Below are 17765 nucleotides of genomic sequence, written 5' to 3'. Positions count from 1 at the left end.
GGCATGGCCCTTCATTTGAACAAACTTGAAAGCCCTTCACCCAAGGCTGCTTTTTGCCAAGTTTGGTTGAAATTGGCCCAGTGGCTCTGGAGAAGAAGATGAAAATGAATAGACCCATAAGACTCATTTCCCATAACTTCGATCCCGATTCGTTAAAAATACCTAGAGATTGTTTTTATGAAAAACAAATGACTCCCCAGCTCCCCAAATTGGAAGTGCACCAAATGAACCTCCTCCCCATATTGTACTGCATTGTATGGAGGAGAAAGCATGACCAGGAACATAGACATTACGAACTCTGATAAGCCACATAGGAGAAGTGTTCAAAAACTGATTTACACCCTCCACCCCTCAGATCCATTATAACTTAAAGGATAACAATTTGATCCTCCTGTTCCTACAATATACACATCTACAAATGGCATTTAAGCATTGTACAAATTCTCAAGCCTCATAGATAAGCCAAATAGAAGAAGTGATCACAAGTTATTTTAACATCCTCCACCCCTCTTAGATCCATTATAACTTTTAAAAAATAATTGGATCCTCCCGTCCCACCAATATGCACTTCTACGAATGGCAATGAAGCATTGTACAAAGTTTCAAATCTATCAGATAAGCCATATAGGAGAAGAAGTGTTCACAAGTTATTTTACATCCTCCACCCCTCTTAGATCCATTACAACTTTTAGGAAGATAATTTGATCCTTCCATCCCGACAATATGCACATCTACAAATGGCATTGAAGCATTGTATAAAGTTTCTAGTCTACCCGATAACCCATATAGAAGGAGAATTGTTCACATAAAAGCTATTTTAACATCCTCCACCCCTCTTAGATCCACTTTAACTTTTAGTAAAATAATTGGATCCTCCAGTCCCAACAATATTGACATCTAAAAATGGCAATGAAGCATTGTAAAAAGTTTCAAATCTATCAGATAAGCCATATTGGATAAGTGTTCACAAGCTATTTTACATCCTCCATCCCTCTTACATCCATTTTAGGAAAATAATTGGATCCTCTTGTTTCGACAACATGCACATCTACAAATGGCAATGGAACATTGTACAAAGTTTCAAGTCTATCTGATAAGCCATATTGGAGAAGAAGCGTTTGTGATAGACATCCGGACGGACAGACAGAAAGTACAATAACAATAAGTCTCCACCTGGAAGAGGGGAGACATAATGACGAGGTCTGAATCTTGGCTTGTTACAACTTTGTTACCGATTTACAATAGATTTTATTTAGCAGAAATTTTAACACCTCCTGTCAGGCATCTACACCCAGAAATTTGTTCACCCGTGGCAAAATTCATGCGTCTCGAGTGGTCGGACGCATGGTTATTTCACACACTGCATAAAGTATGAAAAGTTCTACCTACCAACAGTTGGGTTAGTTGTAGCATAAGGGTTGGCTGACGATGGACGGTTCAGGGCGGACATAGGTCGGGTGAAAGGCTTGGTCATAACACCTGTAAACATGCACAATCTCTTAATATTTCATAATATTTCCGACTGAATGTAAAACATTTTCAAATGTTAATAGAATTAGCATTCTATAAGCAAATATATGTAAAATTGCATGCACTGAAGTAATTTTTCAAACTGTACCAACAGAAAAAACATTTTTTAATACAGAAACAGTTACTGGAAAAGGCGAATTTGAACTCTAAATGTAACCTCTCAAAATGGAAAAGTTCAAGAACAACAGGAAAGAATACATATATGCACAATTATGAAGTCAGTGCTTGAAAGGAAAAGGTTCAGGCATCAGATGAGAACATGCTGAGAGGACTTCTGTTAAGAGAAAACTTGGAAAGAAAACAATAGACATTTATTCCAAGAGTAAAATAAACATGTCAGGATTAATGGGTAAGTATAATTGAATATTTATTGGCTAATTATAGCCCAAAAATCAACAGAATTCTGCAGGTAAATGGTCCAATCTCTCCTACCTGGCACAGGTATATAGTTTGTAGGTGTGGGAATATGTATGTAATCCTCTATAAACAAACAGAATTTTAGAATTTCATATTTCTCAAAACATTGTGCAGAGAAGAGAAACTTTCATAGAATCTAAAGATTTTTTTAATATGAAATGTAAATTATTTTTTTAACCTATTAAAATACTTTGAGCTCTCCTATGATCATCATGTCCAGTCTATCAGTTAAAGCTCCATTTAAGTATTTGGATTAAGAAACAGAATGGAAATCAACAACAGCTCCTTGCTGAAAGAGAATTGAAGAACAAGAAGACAATCTCCATGACAATATTTATTGCCTACCTGAAGGGGGGTCTACAGAAGGTATGGGAGGTGGAGCTATATGGAGGATCAAAGATAAATATCGGGATCAATGTTCAAATTCAACATCTATGTACATTCACATTTCAAATACAAAATGAAAAAAACTCTTACACTAATAACATATCATTTTATACAGATTTAGTAATCTTTTAAGCATAAGCCATACCAATTTAATATACATGTAATAGAATTTGTCAGATTCACAGTATCTGTTTTTCGGAATTCAGATCAATTATATATTTGTAAAATATTTCAAACATCTCTAAAACCATCTAAATATTTATTTGAATTCAGTTTCTCTTAAATTTCTAGAAAATATAAAAAAAGTAATCATTTTTCCTGACTGAGTTCAATAATGAAACATTTCAATATGGAGAGGGCTTATATAGGCATTACACTAGCTTGCTGCCTAATCCTATTTATGTATGAAAGGTGAATATAACAAACTGTGATCATACAATCTCATAACTCTTATAAGCAATACAAAATAGAGAGTTGGATGTATTTTCTATATATTAATGAATAAAACGCTCTTAAAAAAAAAAAAAAAAACCCATTCAAATCAAATAATATCGATATATTACCTCCATAATATGAACAAACTATACATATATTTCTCGAAAGAAAACAATTTCACTGGAAGACCTACAATGTATGTCTGTCTCAAATTCCTTTTGATGTTTTGGGCAAATCATGTGGTACATTCCAAACAATGTATTTATTTTATCTACGGGGATGTCAATGAAGTATATCACATTAACAGCGACATTTTTCAAAAGCACTATGGGTAATCCTTATCATTTTTCAGCTGATGAAGAACAAATCACACGACTCAATTGTGTATAATTATTGAAGCAAGCTTGTCGCATCGCGAATTTCGCTTGCTATAAATAGAAGCATGGGGTTATTTTGTAAAATTGTTCAAGTTTCCATAATCCCTATAACATATATAACCAGCACAATTATTTCTTATTTTTAAATTCTGTAATTAATTGACTTGTTTTTACATCAAGTTAAAAAGCCAGTGTTTGCTTTTTACTGTGAAATAAAGTATGTTGAAACAGCATTCTAGTATCATTGGTAAAACAATGGTAAAATATCTTTAAATCAACTCTGCTAGGTTGATATCTGAACGAGATATGATAAAGTTGCCCAGGTTCTGAAATTCTAATATGTAAAAAATGATAAATTGTTTCAAATTGCTATATAACAGCCCATGAGAAATAATAATTCACTATTATTTGGCCAATATTAACTTTTGAAAAAAATATTCAAAACAGTTTCTTATGGACATACTTTCTATAAAATAACTTAAGCTTTCTCTGCCCATTCAATAATGCATACATGTAAATAGTAATAATGAAAGAAATGGGGGTTTCAGTTTTTTATTATCAATCTTTTTAACCTATTTTTTTTTTAAAATATATTTTTCATTTAATTTGATGAATACTTTTACCTTCTTCTCACTCCCCACCCACTGACTGAAAGTCATGTAAAGACAAGTCGATATGCACATAAACATTATATTTATTGTATGGTTTCTGCATGTCCATGGTACAAATATGTAAATATGTACAAGACAAGCATGTTTAGCATGAGTAATGCTTCCATCTAAACCAATTAGGTGCAACTTACACAAGCATGGGAAACTTTCAGATAATTGCAATGAAATCAGACTTGTTTGAGGCATATAGAATAATATAGAATATGCGACTGAAGACTGAATGGGGGGGGGGGGGGGGGGGGGTGTCTTTCGGATGAGACCGCAAAAACTGTGACCCCATGTCACAGCAGGTGGGGCACAATAAAGATCTCTCCTTGCTCAAAGGCTGTATGCACTGAGCATAGGCCTAAATTTTGCAACCATTCACCAGCAATGGTGACGTCTACATATGAGTGTAAAATTCTCGAGAGGGATGCTAAACAATTTACAATCAATCATAAAATGCATAGCTACCAAAGAAATGTATTTAGCTGTCAATCACTTAACTAAAGTTATTCTTTAAGAGACATTAAAATAGATACCCCTTTAAACAATTTGTATATGTAAATTTCATCTTGGGTCTATAGAACCACAAGCAATGGTATCGCTTGGGTTCGAAATTACTATTAAAGAGTACTAATAGTCAATTCAAACCCAAGCGATACAATTGTCAGTATATAGAACATATAGTTTACAGATATTGAGTCCATGAGACAAGATAATTGACCCTTATTTGGACCACTTTAGACCTAAATCAAAATTCCATAACTTTAATGCACATTTACGAGATTTGTCCAATCATATGCAAACAAAATGTTTTGCTACGGACAAACAGACAAGAAAATGTGAAAGGCGGACAAACGCAGGCAGATAACAACAATGCAACCCAACCCAAAACTTTCTTTCAAAATTGCAAATCTTGAACACTTTCTCTGGTGATGTTCAGCCAGCTAGACATTCAGCAGTGATACTTTTAGTCTGTTATATTTGTTTTCATTCTTATTATATATAAGTTTTTATCTCATTCCATGTTTTTTAATACACATATACATAAGGAATGTAGGGATGTTTTGGGGTTTTTTTTCTCTCCAAATGTCTTGCAATATATCTTATTTTGAAAATTTTCATATTTGTAGAAATAGTTCATCCACCCAGTTTTAGTGGTGAAAATCCAAAGACCTATTGTATAAATTGGTATGGCTATTATATACAATATTATATTAGACAGGAATCAAAATAGTTGTGTTATGGCTGTTTAAGAACTACAGGGAAGGGTATATACATTTAGAAGTGATGATGATGACACAAATAACCTCTCTTCCTGTACACAACATATGCCACAGCTAGAAAATCCTCCTTCCTCTTATAAAGAAAATCATGTTGCCTACAGCACACTTTCTTGAATTACCTGTCCTGTGTCCACCAGAGGTCGCTGACCGGGGTCGGTTGGAGGTTAGTTTCTGTGTGTATACCTGCACAGCATTAGCATATGAGGATTGAGAAGGTGTGTGGTACACGCGTGAATGTGGTGGCTCGCCAATCTGAGCGGTAGATCGAGTGTTCGTTGTGGTGGTTGTGGTTATGCTACTCTCGCTAGCTACAGAAAAATTTTTACAGGTGCCAAAATATGCTTGTTGTCCATCACAAAGGTGATCAAAGCTTAGTGGACATTTATCTTACATAGCTTGTCTTCTGATTCAATAGTGTTTTTTATATTTTCCTGAATTGAATAAAATACAGCATTTAAATTCAACACAAAAAGCCAAACACAAATAACCTTTCTCACTTCATCTACAAAACTTTATACATATATTTTTTAAGTGAAGACAAAACCAGATGTGTAGACAACAAACATTTTCAATATTTAATACATCTTATAACTTTCAGCAAAGCAATGGGAAAATGTCAGTATGAAATTGGAGTTTGCTAGAACAAATTTTTATATCAAAACCACGTCGAATTAATAAAAAATGTTTTAATAACACATTCAGGTATATGTGCATCTATATGCTACATTTTCAAAACTGTCAATCACTTGTGAATTACATTAAATTACTGTAGGAATTTATTTTTAAAGCCAATGCATAATAAGGAATGCATACTATATGAACTAACACTGTAGATAAAAGTAGCTAGAGTTATGTTATCTATAGTATACATCATACTGCTGATGATATTGTTATTAGAGAAGACAGGAGAGCAACTAGCATAATGCTGCATGTATTAGATAAGCTTAAAAACAAGCTGTCTTACCAAACTTAGGCGTGTCTTCCCAGCCATTTATCGTTTTAGGCGTCACTTCAATTGTCTCCTCGCTGTCTTTTTTCTTCCCAACATTTGAATCAGAAGTTGACGTGTTAGCTGACCGAGCCAAGTTCCCAGAGCCTGGCCTGTTTTGTAGTATGGAGCTCTGTCTAGAGATGGGCGGCCGGTTGGGGACAGCATTGGAGGAACGAGTGGGGCATCCAGAGGGAGGTCTAGAGTGTTGAAATGTTGAGGCAGGACGAGACTGACCATTATTATCAGTGACAGAATTCTTGGGATGACCTCCCAGAAATATGCTAGCTGATTTGTTTATCTTTGTGTAGGTTGTCAGGACTTCCTCCAACTCTCCTTCACTAAAAATCAAGACAAAAGTTACTGGAATATTTTGTGCCAAGTTTGGCAACAGTTTTGTCTCTATTATTTAGAAGTCATTAACAGTCAAACTGGTGTATTCCAATCACTCCAAAAAGAAACAATTCTTCCTCAGACTAAATGAAACTGGAGTCAAGTTTATGCACTAGAACATAAAAAACACGACACCATCATTTCCAACATAAATACTTACCTGGCGATATTGACGAACTTGTCAAACTTTTCCTCACACACAACCTGGGACTCCGCCTCTGCAGTTGTGGGGTGGACCTCTGCAATCTTACCCTGCTGTCTCTCCTGTTGACGCTTCAAATTCAACTGCTCGGTCTCCTGGCAGAGGCAAAGAAATTTATTTTTAACTACATCTAATAGAGTAATTTTCTATAAAAAAGAATTTTACTCAAATCATATAAAACCAGATAACTGACTAGTGCAGATCAGCAAGCTGTCTATTGTGATATGAGTGACTAATCCACAACAGGAATTTGTTTGTTTGTCGTTACTATCATCAACATCAGTAATCTGCTTATTTTGTTCTGATTGACCAATCCACAACAGTAATATTTTTGAATTGCATTTAATAGGGCTGACCAATCCACATCACTCATCTTTTTAAAGTTTTATATTGACCAATCCACATCAATACTCTGTTTACAGTCTTATATCGACCAATTATCATCAGTAATTTTTTTTTAATCAGTATTCTGTTTATTGTGTTTTGAGACCTACTTTGTTGTAGATATGGACAAAATCTCCGAGCTGTTTGGCAAGTATCCTTCTCCTGTCTGCAAGAGGGAGTTTCCGACTGGGAACTACCACCTTAAATGGCTGTTGGAGATTCACTGCTGCCCTCTTCAGAAACCTCAACACTAGGTCCTACAACAGTTCAACATAAAATGTTATATCCCTTCATTCTTCTTCCTTACATTAGTAGTACTTTGCAGGCTTTCAAAATGAAAAACAATATTTGAACCATAAAAACAAATTTTGGGTTACCATTTGTTCATTGAGAGCATCCGAGTCATCCTGATTGGATGGTCCTGCCTCCAATATCAAGCGTTGCTGAACCCGCACGAGATACATTGCAAACGCTCCTCTGGCCTGACATTTACTGCAAAAACAGGACCCATGAAAGATACAATAGCAATGAAAGCTACAATAGCAATGGAAGATACAATAGCAATGGAAGATACATAGCATTCATTCTAAATTCCAATGATACTGTGAATCACCCTCATTCATTAACTTGTAGATAACAGCCTTTCTGGGCTTCATTACAACTCAAAAATTTTAAACTTTAGAAAATATACTAAATTCTTATTTATTTCATAAAAGAGATCGTATCCAATACAATTTCGCATAACTTGGCTCGGATATTTACAGACTTTTACTATCACACATGTATGTCACAGTAACAAATTTGACAGGTAAAATTATGGAAATAAAGCCTGATGAGATGTTCTATACCTAAGTGTCCTGCCTTTCTGTAACAGTTCTACCACATTATACTTGGGTTCTGGAGGAGGGGATGGGAGTTTGGGGGGAGCCTCAGGTTTCTCCTCGGAGGGATTCTCCTGTGCCTTCTTAAGCGGCAATTTCACCTGGACTCGTTGGGGTTTGGGAGGCTTGTCCTGTTCTGGTTTCTGTAAAAGAAATATGCTAATATTAGCCTTGACTGAAGTTTTTGTGTGTGTAAAATGTACCACTGGTCATGATATACTCAAACAACACATAACTAATCTTTAACACATAGATAAGCAAACTTCATTTAGAAATACAAGTATACAATACATATAAACTAAATTTTAACATAGAGATGCAGTATCCTTCATTTACACAAGTAGGTCAACAACTCCATACCTACTCCCTACTGGGAAAAGAACTGCATAAAAATATGCCTTATATTTCTCTACTGATTTCTAGATTTACATAAAATGATCAGGAATAAATTGTACATGTAAGATGCAGACATTGAAATCTCTGAAACCCATGAGCATTGCTGATTCTTCTTTCTGTTTTGTTGTTGTTGTTGTTGACTTTTTGTTAGCGTGAGATGAACAACAAACAAGTGGAAGATCTGCAGCCTGTCTTTATACACAGTACCATATGACCCATGTATTATTGTATGTGCAACCAACATGATCTGTATGAGTTCCCTGCCATGGCTACAGTCCAGCATGATCTTAAAAGGGCCGAGTTAACATATCCGATACAGCATTGGCTCTCAAAAAAAGTTTTTATCAGAAGGAAACTAGATGTTAAAACTCTGGTTTTACATTGAAGGGCATCAACATAGAAAATAATTCTCCAGGCGAGTTTTGAATTTTTTTTTACCGGTATGTACTTTCAAATATTCACTAATTTACCCAACATTGAACCCTCTGGGCTAAATGAAAATAATACGAAAGACAATTATCAGCAACCTCGTGGTGAAAAGGTACCTAAAACAACGGTTATTAAAATCTATAACCAAAACTCTTTAAGCCAATTCAACTTAATTGATAGATTATCATCCCTGCCCGCCCCCTAAAAAATCGGCCCACCCCATATTTTTGTATTTTGCAAAACTTGCACTTTCCGGAAAATTTTCATGTCCGACTCCGGTATTTAACTTCTTCTTTACATTTCTGGTATAGCAACGTAAAAAGCCACGTGAAGAAAATAAATACGGTTTCCTTAATTTCTAGTGGTCTTAAGGACACAAATCTTGAAGAAGTATGGTATCTTTCTGTGTTTCAAATTAAAGCTTAAAACTTGGAATTCGTCTGTGAAATAAGCATAGATGTGACATTAAATGATGCACTTCTGGTGACAAAAACTCAATTGTCATTAATATATTTTTTCAGAAAATAGAAACTAAAAAATAAAATCCTCCCACCCACCCCATACTTTTAGGTGACCCTGGATGATAATCTACTAATTAAGTTGAATTGGCCTCATCTCACCAGACAAAATCAAATGAGATTTAATTTTCTCCATTCTGAAGCAAGGGACATTACTCCATACAAAATTGCTTCCATTCAATTATAATTATACATTGAATGATCAGAATATATACAATTTACAATTTACCAAATACATCAATCATCTGAAGTGTAAGAAACTTTTAATATTATGCATCCGATACTTAACATTAAATGGCATGTTCATGATCTGGCCTCTGATTTAGCACTTGTTCTGTGTTTGATTACGGACAGAGATTTTCATCATTAAGTGCAATGATAAATTAACGTTATGCTTCACCACCAAAGGCAATACAATAAAGTACACATAAAGGTCACTGTACAAAACAATTCATGTGGGAATTTTTAACAAATCGGTTTAAATTTTCACACATAACGTTTTCACTTATACCTAAAATGTTTCATAAACCTGCTAGGGACTGCTCTCAAGTTCGTAAAAACCGATCAATGCCAGGCCCAAGTTTTGCTCTAGACTCATTTCTATGATCAGAACAAACAATGAAACTCATTGTGAGTTTTACAGCTGTAAAGCACAAGTTGAGTAAAGTGAAAATTCACAAGATAACTCTGTTGTGAGGATCTTTGTGGCCCTTGGGACTTGTGAAGCTTGAATTGATCAGAGTGAAGTGAAAACTTACTAGATAATTTTGTACTGTGGACCTAATTGACCTTGGGACTCGTACAGCTTAAACTGAGGTGTGTGAAGTGAACGCTTAAACTGACGTGTGCGAAGTGAAAGCTTAGTAGGTTTATTACAGCTTAAACTGAGGTGTGTAAAGTGAAAGCTTAGTGGGTTTATTACAGCTTAAACTGAGGTGTGTAAAGTGAAAGCTTAGTGGGACTAGTACAGCTTAAACTGAGGTGTGTAAAGTGAAAGCTTAGTGGGACTAGTACAGCTTAAACTGAGGTGTGTGATGTGAAAGCTTAGTGGGACTAGTACAGCTTAAACTGAGGTGTGTGATGTGAAAGCTTAAACTGAGGTGTGTGATGTGAAAGCTTAAACTGAGGTGTGTGATGTGAAAGCTTAAACTGAGGTGTGTGAAGTGAAAGCTTACTAGATCGCTCTAAGCTGAGGACCTTTAGAGTAATACAGTCTATAAAGCTTGGATTGAGCACTCTGTGCTGACGACCTTTAAGGTCCTGGAGTCTGTAAAGCTTGAACTGAGCTGTGTAAAGTGAAAGCTTACTGGATCATTCTGTGCTGTGGATTTTTCCTGAGGGATCTCATCCCCATCTGTCACAACATCCACCTCTACCTCCACTTTATTTTTCTCCTCCTCCACTGGCGAGGAGCTCCGAGATTCCTTCTGCTTTTCCTCTTTCTCTTCATCATTTTCCTCATCAGATTCTTCAGCTTTATCCTCAACTTCATCATTGTCTTCAACAACACCCTGAGCTAGCTTAGGCCTCCCTGAACACAAGATGAAGAAATTGATTATAGCACACCTGAATGAGCTTCCCACTAGATGTAAAGTATCATTGCTTAGATTATCATAGCTATTATGTTCATATACACTACATGTGTTTAAAACAGAGTAACCTTTTGCTTTATCCCTTTTAAGCAACCACTAATTGGATAATCCCTTTTTGTATACACATACCCAAATGAGAATATTTTTTTTTTTTTTGGTTTTATTCCACACCAGATTACCAATAGCCTTATTTACTGTTTATCTGGAGGTTACCTTTCCCTTTATTTACTGTTTATCTGGAGGTTACCTTTCCCTCTATTTACTGTTTATCTGGAGGTTACCTTTCCTTTTATTTACTGTTTATCTGGAGGATACCTTTCCCTTTATTTACTGTTTATCTGGAGGTTACCTTTCCCTCTATTTACTGTTTATCTGGAGGTTACCTTTCCCTTCATTTACTTTTTATCTGGAGGTTACCTTTCTCTTTATTTACTATTTATCTGGAGGTTACCTTTCTCTTTATTTACTATTTATCTGGAGGTTACCTTTCCCTTCATTTACTGTTTATCTGGCGGTTACCTTTCCCTTTTCGTTTATTTTTCCTTTTTCCTCTCCTTGCTGTTCCCAGTTTTCTCTCATACTGTTTTGTCCTGTTGATTGCTTGGGCATAACACTCAGCAAACTGAAATCACAAATTTCAGTTCTATATCAAATTCTTATCTAATACCTAAGTTATCTGTTTCAGCAGCAATTAATTCTGCCATTACTTTCAAATTAATAAAAATTGCCATTAATATTGAGAGCTTCTGTTTGGCATTTTGAAATTGTTCTTACTCACAGAGGGAAACACAGGTTTTCCAAATGTATCTTGGCCAATAGATTTGGATAATTACACGAGTGTTTAACGATGTGAAATGTTGCTAATTACCTCTGGGTCTGACTTCATAGATCCTCCAATAGATGCATAAGCACTCCTGTAAAGATCAAAATCACTTCTCATGACAATATTCATCTACATAATTCTGTATTTTCCTTGAAATACTTAATAAAATACTCTAAAATTGGATATTCTGGTAGGTTTTAAACGATATCAAACATTTTATAAAACGTGTGTGTTGCCCGTGAATCTATAGTCTGAGAGATGGGCTGTTGATCTGATAGATGATGGACAAAATGATCTGTAGGTGATGACTGGTGTACTGACGACAGTCGGATCATTGGAGGATCAGAACGGACTGGTGTACTGATGACAGTCGGATCATTGGAGGATCAGAATGGACTGGTGTACTGACGACAGTCGGATCATTGAAGGATCAGAATGGATTGGTGTACTGACGACAGTCGGATCATTGGAGGATCAGAACGGACTGGTGTACTAGCTGACGACAGTCGAATCATTGGAGGATCAGAACGGACTGGTGTACTGACGACAGTCGGATCATTGAAGGATCAGAACGGACTGGTGTACTGACGACAGTCGGATCATTGAAGGATCAGAACGGACTGGTGTACTGACGACAGTCGGATCATTGAAGGATCAGAACGGTCGACAGGATACCTGCATCTCAATATCACAGCAAACTTCCTTTACAACTAGCTAACCTTAATCTGACTTTTTGTTAATAATTACATCTAAATCAACACATTACTTCAAATCTATGTTAAATTCATAAAAACAAAGTAAAAGAGTTATAAAAGAAATGAATTATTAAATAAAGTTCAAATTTATTAAAAAAGAAAAAAAGAAAGAAAGGAGATTACAAATTTTCATGCTCATTTACCAACATAATGTACACATTCTAGATAATGGTAACCACACCTCATCAAATGTACTGAGATAATATACATGGGTAATATATGTAAAAAATAAATTCTAAGAGCTACTTTGTGATTGGTCAATGATCCATGCTTGCACTGATAATATATATATATATATATATATATATATATATATATATATAAATCTTCAAATGATGACAGGTACAGTCAACAACCCAGTATGATAGATCACTTCTTCTGTCTATTTATAAATGATAGCCCTAACATTCATTACTATTTACTCTTATCTCATGTGACTGCGACTTAACTCGCTGGATGAAGAAATAAGTAACATTATACAATCTACGAGTACAGAGTATAGCGTCACAGTCAGGAGGACCAGGTTCCATTCTCAATGCTACATCAGACCCAGGGCGTTTAACATAGGTACTACCAGGTTCCATTCTCAATGCTACATCAGACCCAGGGCGTTTAACATAGGTACTACCAGGTTCCATTCTCAATGCTACATCAGACCCAGGGCGTTTAACATAGGTACTACCAGGTTCCATTCTCAATGCTACATCAGACCCAGGGCGTTTAACATAGGTACTACCAGGTTCCATTCTCAATGCTACATCAGACCCAGGGCGTTTAACATAGGTACTACCAGGTTCCATTCTCAATGCTACATCAGACCCAGGGCGTTTAACATAGGTACTACCAGGTTCCATTCTCAATGCTACATCAGACCCAGGGCGTTTAACATAGGTACTACCAGGTTCCATTCTCAATGCTACATCAGACCCAGGGCGTTTAACATAGGTACTACCAGGTTCCATTCTCAATGCTACATCAGACCCAGGGCGTTTAACATAGGTACTACCAGGTTCCATTCTCAATGCTACATCAGACCCAGGGCGTTTAACATAGGTACTACCAGGTTCCATTCTCAATGCTACATCAGACCCAGGGCGTTTAACATAGGTACTACCAGGTTCCATTCTCAATGCTACATCAGACCCAGGGCGTTTAACATAGGTACTACCAGGTTCCATTCTCAACGCTACATCAGACCCAGGGCGTTTAACATAGGTACTACCAGGTTCCATTTTCAATGCTACATCAGACCCAGGGCGTTTAACATAGGTACTACCAGGTTCCATTCTCAATTCTACATCAGACCCAGGGCGTTTAACATAGGTACAACCAGGTTCCAATCTCAATGCTACATCAGACCCAGGGCGTTTAACATAGGTACTACCAGGTTCCATTTTCAATGCTACATCAGACCCAGGGCGTTTAACATAGGTACTAGGTAGTAACTATTCTTTCACCAAAAACCAGACATTTAGAAATGAGAATCACGAGTCTTTTGGATATGGCCTTTAAAATGGAAGTTACGTGTCGCGGCAGGCGTTGGCATGATAAAGAACCCTCACTGCTACGGCCCAAGCACCATACATAGGCCAAAATTTGCAGTACTTCACCTAAAGTTGGTGGGTGGGTGAAAATTTCTCAAATGGGACGTAAAACAATATACAAACAACAACCAACTCTATTAAAATCATTGATTCACATGTGTTTTACTATGATGAAAGCAAAACTCTTCGATTTATGCCCTGTTCACATGGGAAATTTAAATTGCATTAAATGTTCAGTTAATGTGCATTAAATCTTACTGCCTTCACATGGTAGCTTAAATGCATATTAGTTTAATTTGAACTAAAATTTACGTAGCATCTTTAATGCACATATAATTTACTTCGCATAAGCTCCATGTGAAAGCAAAGCATAGCTAATGCAGATTACATGTAGACGCATGCGTAATGGCAAATTTGGATCACATGCATCATAGCCATTGATAAGTTATAGATATTTAAGTTATTTTTGAGTTAAAAACTAAATAAAATGATCTTAATCACCAAATAACATGTACAAACATGATCTCATTAGACAATGCCAGATGTAAATCTATGCTCTGCATTTGCATACCGAGAGAATTGCTTTAATAAATACGATGAAAATATTGATTTTCATGACAATTTGGTTTTTAACAAATATGCCGATCATTGGTTAAACTTCGTATCATATGACATCATAGTAGACTTATAATACATAAAAATATCATGTCATTAGTCGGCATAATGGCAGAATGTTCCTAGGTATTAACTGGTCCCATGAAGAAACAATTGCCATGATTGAATGCTGGTTGTCTGATCAAATAGGAAGTGATTTTTTGAGAACTTACAGGAGCATACAAGATCAGTTATTTAAATGTACATTATATACAGGTGCATGTAGTACAATATATATATAGTACTTTGAACAATAATTTCTGCATATATTTATACAACATTCATTAAAATATCTATAAAAACATTTTTCATTTATTTAGTCCATTTCTTTTATTTCTCGCACCTATAAAAACATTTTTCATTTATTTAGTCCATTTCTTTTATTTCGCACACCTATTAATTTGGAAATGCACATGAATGTAATACACATTAGTTCACTTCACATCACTGTTGTTTGAAAGCTATTTAATACTGATTAATTTAATGCATATCAATTTTATTTAATGCGAAGAACTATTCAAAGCGCATTTGTGTGAACAAGGCATGAATATCTCTACGTCATATTTAAATCAAAATACATTTCCTGTTGTTACAGTGGTACAAGAGATTGTAAGGAAACGAAATCCAACAAAGACTTTCAGTTTCACATTCATTTACAAGACTCTAGGGGGTTGACATGCTGAAGACGTACAATTACCACAGGACTGACAACACTGAAGCCTCCATGCATTTAGCATTCCTATTTGTCTACGTGAACATGGTCTTACACTGTATGTTTCACAAGTTTGGATTTCCTGTATATACAATAGATAGATTATGATACAGAAATCTACAGCAGTCTAGGTCAGATCTACTGAAATAGCAAACTATGCACAAGAACAGCTCTGGTGAGGTACTCACTTGGTTCTGAAGCTGGGACTTATCCTGAAAACATCAGGTACACAGTGAGGGCACAGAGATCCAATGGTTTCGTTATACATGCAGAGCTTGTGTGTTACATAAGTTGTAATTCAATACTTAAAAGTATCATATCTCTTCTAATACTGTATAAGAAGAATTTTTAGCGAGGATTTAATTTTGGCATTATTAGCAAGAGTGATGAGATCGCTAAATTGAATATCGCTAATAATTTATTCTATATCAGAAGTAATAGTTATCTTTCCTGGAATTATAAAGTCGCGAAAATTAGCTCTCGCTAAATATATATACTCATATTTATGGGAAAATCACTAAATTTGTGTCTCGCTAAAATTTCCACTTACATTGTATGCGGTATAATCTTGTAAATGTACTCAACATCTACAGGTTCATCGCTGCATCTTTTGGACAGAGTCCAGGTTCTCCCAGACTAAGAAAATTAATGACATTTTTGGACGGATTGAGGTAAAATTGAACTAATTCTTTCAATTCTCTGAATTTCAGAAAATAGTTGAAGTTCATTCAATCCTTTAAATTTCTCTCACATTCAAAAGTCTCACTCCTTGCAGACAATTCACTAAGTGTTGATATGATAAGTGTGTTCATGTAAAAACAAAAGAAGGATTAAATGTGTAAACGGAAAGAGTCCGGCTTACTAAGACTTAAATCCAGAATTTCCCGTTCACTGTGCAGACATTGGACTGAGCTACCCGTATGACATATCACATGCCCGTTACACCCTAAAACCTCTATGAGACATTTCTCACTGCCCATGGGTCACGTGTATTTCGTTGGATGTCAAACCTTAAAAGCGGTAGAAAACACCAGACTGGGATTCAAACTGCATCAATGAACCCTTGAAGTTACTTACATATGTGTACTATCAAAAATTTATTTCTTGTTTTTTTTTTTCCTTAGATATCATATCATCAAATAATTCATTCTATAATATTAAATTAAAAATTTATTTGGCCCTTTTCATCAAACTTAAAGTAAATCAGCCTGTTTTATCCAATTGAGACAAAAAATGACCAACGACACGAACAATATGAAATTGTCAAATTTTCGGGATGATCTTTAGGATGACAGAAGTTACATAGATGAAATGAAAACTAACTGAATAAAATAAGAATGCAAACTATCACTAAAACTATACTGCAAAATCTGAGAACAAACAGAACGTCTACATATTGAAATTATTGAGTGCATTATAGGGCAAGAAAACATCTGTTCTGGACGAGAGTCAAGAATTCCGTTACGACAATTTCCTATTGTTCGTGTCATTGGTCATTTTTAGTGCTTTATATATACTAATTTATTTGACCTTGTATCTAAATTCTGATCTGACACTTTGGATGTTGAGTGTTGTTGGTTTTTAGTGATTAATTCAGGGAACCTGAACCAAATGATTTCATCAGATTTGTTATTTGGTAAGCGTATTGTAGATAAAATGAAGGGAAAATAAAAACATCTAAATTTACATTTATTTGCAAGGATGTTGAACCAAAGTAAAGATGTTCTTTTGCAATTGGGCACATTTTCACATGAAGATCAGACAGCGCTCTGTGAACTACAAGAACTCCTTCAGAATTGAATACTTATACAAAAACATGTAATTTTAGGCATAGAACTGGTCTCATGACGCCTCTTTACCCCATGATTACAGATTCACCAACCACGACGACGACTGAAGTGAAATACTTTAATATGCTTGTCACCCTACTTACTTTGCCCTTTGACCTGTTGATGTCGATGCCACACTTTTCGCATGCTGAGAGCCTCCTTTATGTCTGAAAAATCAATTTTACATTCAAAATTCCTTTAAAAGCTGAATTAATTATACATGTTATAATAAATATGTTTACATGTGTAAAGATAATCTAGTGTACAGAAGGTGGTAATATCAAGCAACTGTCAGTCCTCTACCTCAGGGTCTGTAAAACTGCTCTGCACAGCATGGAATAGCTTTATACATTTCATCAATTTGTCAGCAGAGGGAAAATTTCGTTTACAGTTTCATTTCACATTATACACTTACAATAGATCCACAGATCACATTACAGTACCAACAATACAATAGATCCACAGATCACATTACAGTGCCAACATTACAATAGATCCACATATCACATCACAGTGTCAACATTACAATAGATCCACATATCACATCACAGTGTCAACATTACAATAGATCCACAGATCA

General features: G+C 35.5%; 1 protein-coding gene across 21 annotated transcripts in view; it reads right to left on the bottom strand.

The window, feature by feature from the left end:
- Positions 1-17765, bottom strand: part of LOC125650127 (tubulin polyglutamylase TTLL5-like) — a 70578-nt gene that overhangs the window by 8124 nt on the left and 44689 nt on the right. For 11 of the 21 annotated variants that reach the window (XR_008803097.1, XM_048878107.2, XM_048878094.2 and 8 more), the window contains 15 exons: positions 17290-17352; positions 15545-15568; positions 15412-15438; positions 11737-11782; positions 11388-11490; positions 10584-10807; positions 7901-8076; positions 7430-7544; positions 7163-7309; positions 6627-6763; positions 6050-6414; positions 5205-5393; positions 2293-2328; positions 1963-2010; positions 1390-1479 (listed from right to left, as the gene is read on the bottom strand). Coding sequence is in view for 20 of the 21 variants with exons in the window: in XM_048878107.2 (XP_048734064.1) it covers positions 1390-1479; positions 1963-2010; positions 2293-2328; positions 5205-5393; positions 6050-6414; positions 6627-6763; positions 7163-7309; positions 7430-7544; positions 7901-8076; positions 10584-10807; positions 11388-11490; positions 11737-11782; positions 15412-15438; positions 15545-15568; positions 17290-17352 (1790 nt within the window). In the remaining variant the exon portion in view is untranslated. The remainder of the gene's footprint in view (positions 1-1389; positions 1480-1962; positions 2011-2292; positions 2329-5204; positions 5394-6049; positions 6415-6626; positions 6764-7162; positions 7310-7429; positions 7545-7900; positions 8077-10583; positions 10808-11387; positions 11491-11736; positions 11783-15411; positions 15439-15544; positions 15569-17289; positions 17353-17765) is intronic. The other 10 variants (XM_048878095.2, XM_056165522.1, XM_056165525.1 and 7 more) reach the window with 7 other exon arrangements.

The sequence above is a fragment of the Ostrea edulis genome, chromosome 5, assembly GCF_947568905.1.
Source record: "Ostrea edulis chromosome 5, xbOstEdul1.1, whole genome shotgun sequence".
NCBI lineage: Eukaryota > Metazoa > Mollusca > Bivalvia > Ostreida > Ostreidae > Ostrea > Ostrea edulis.
This window is presented reverse-complemented; position numbering and strand designations above follow the sequence as displayed.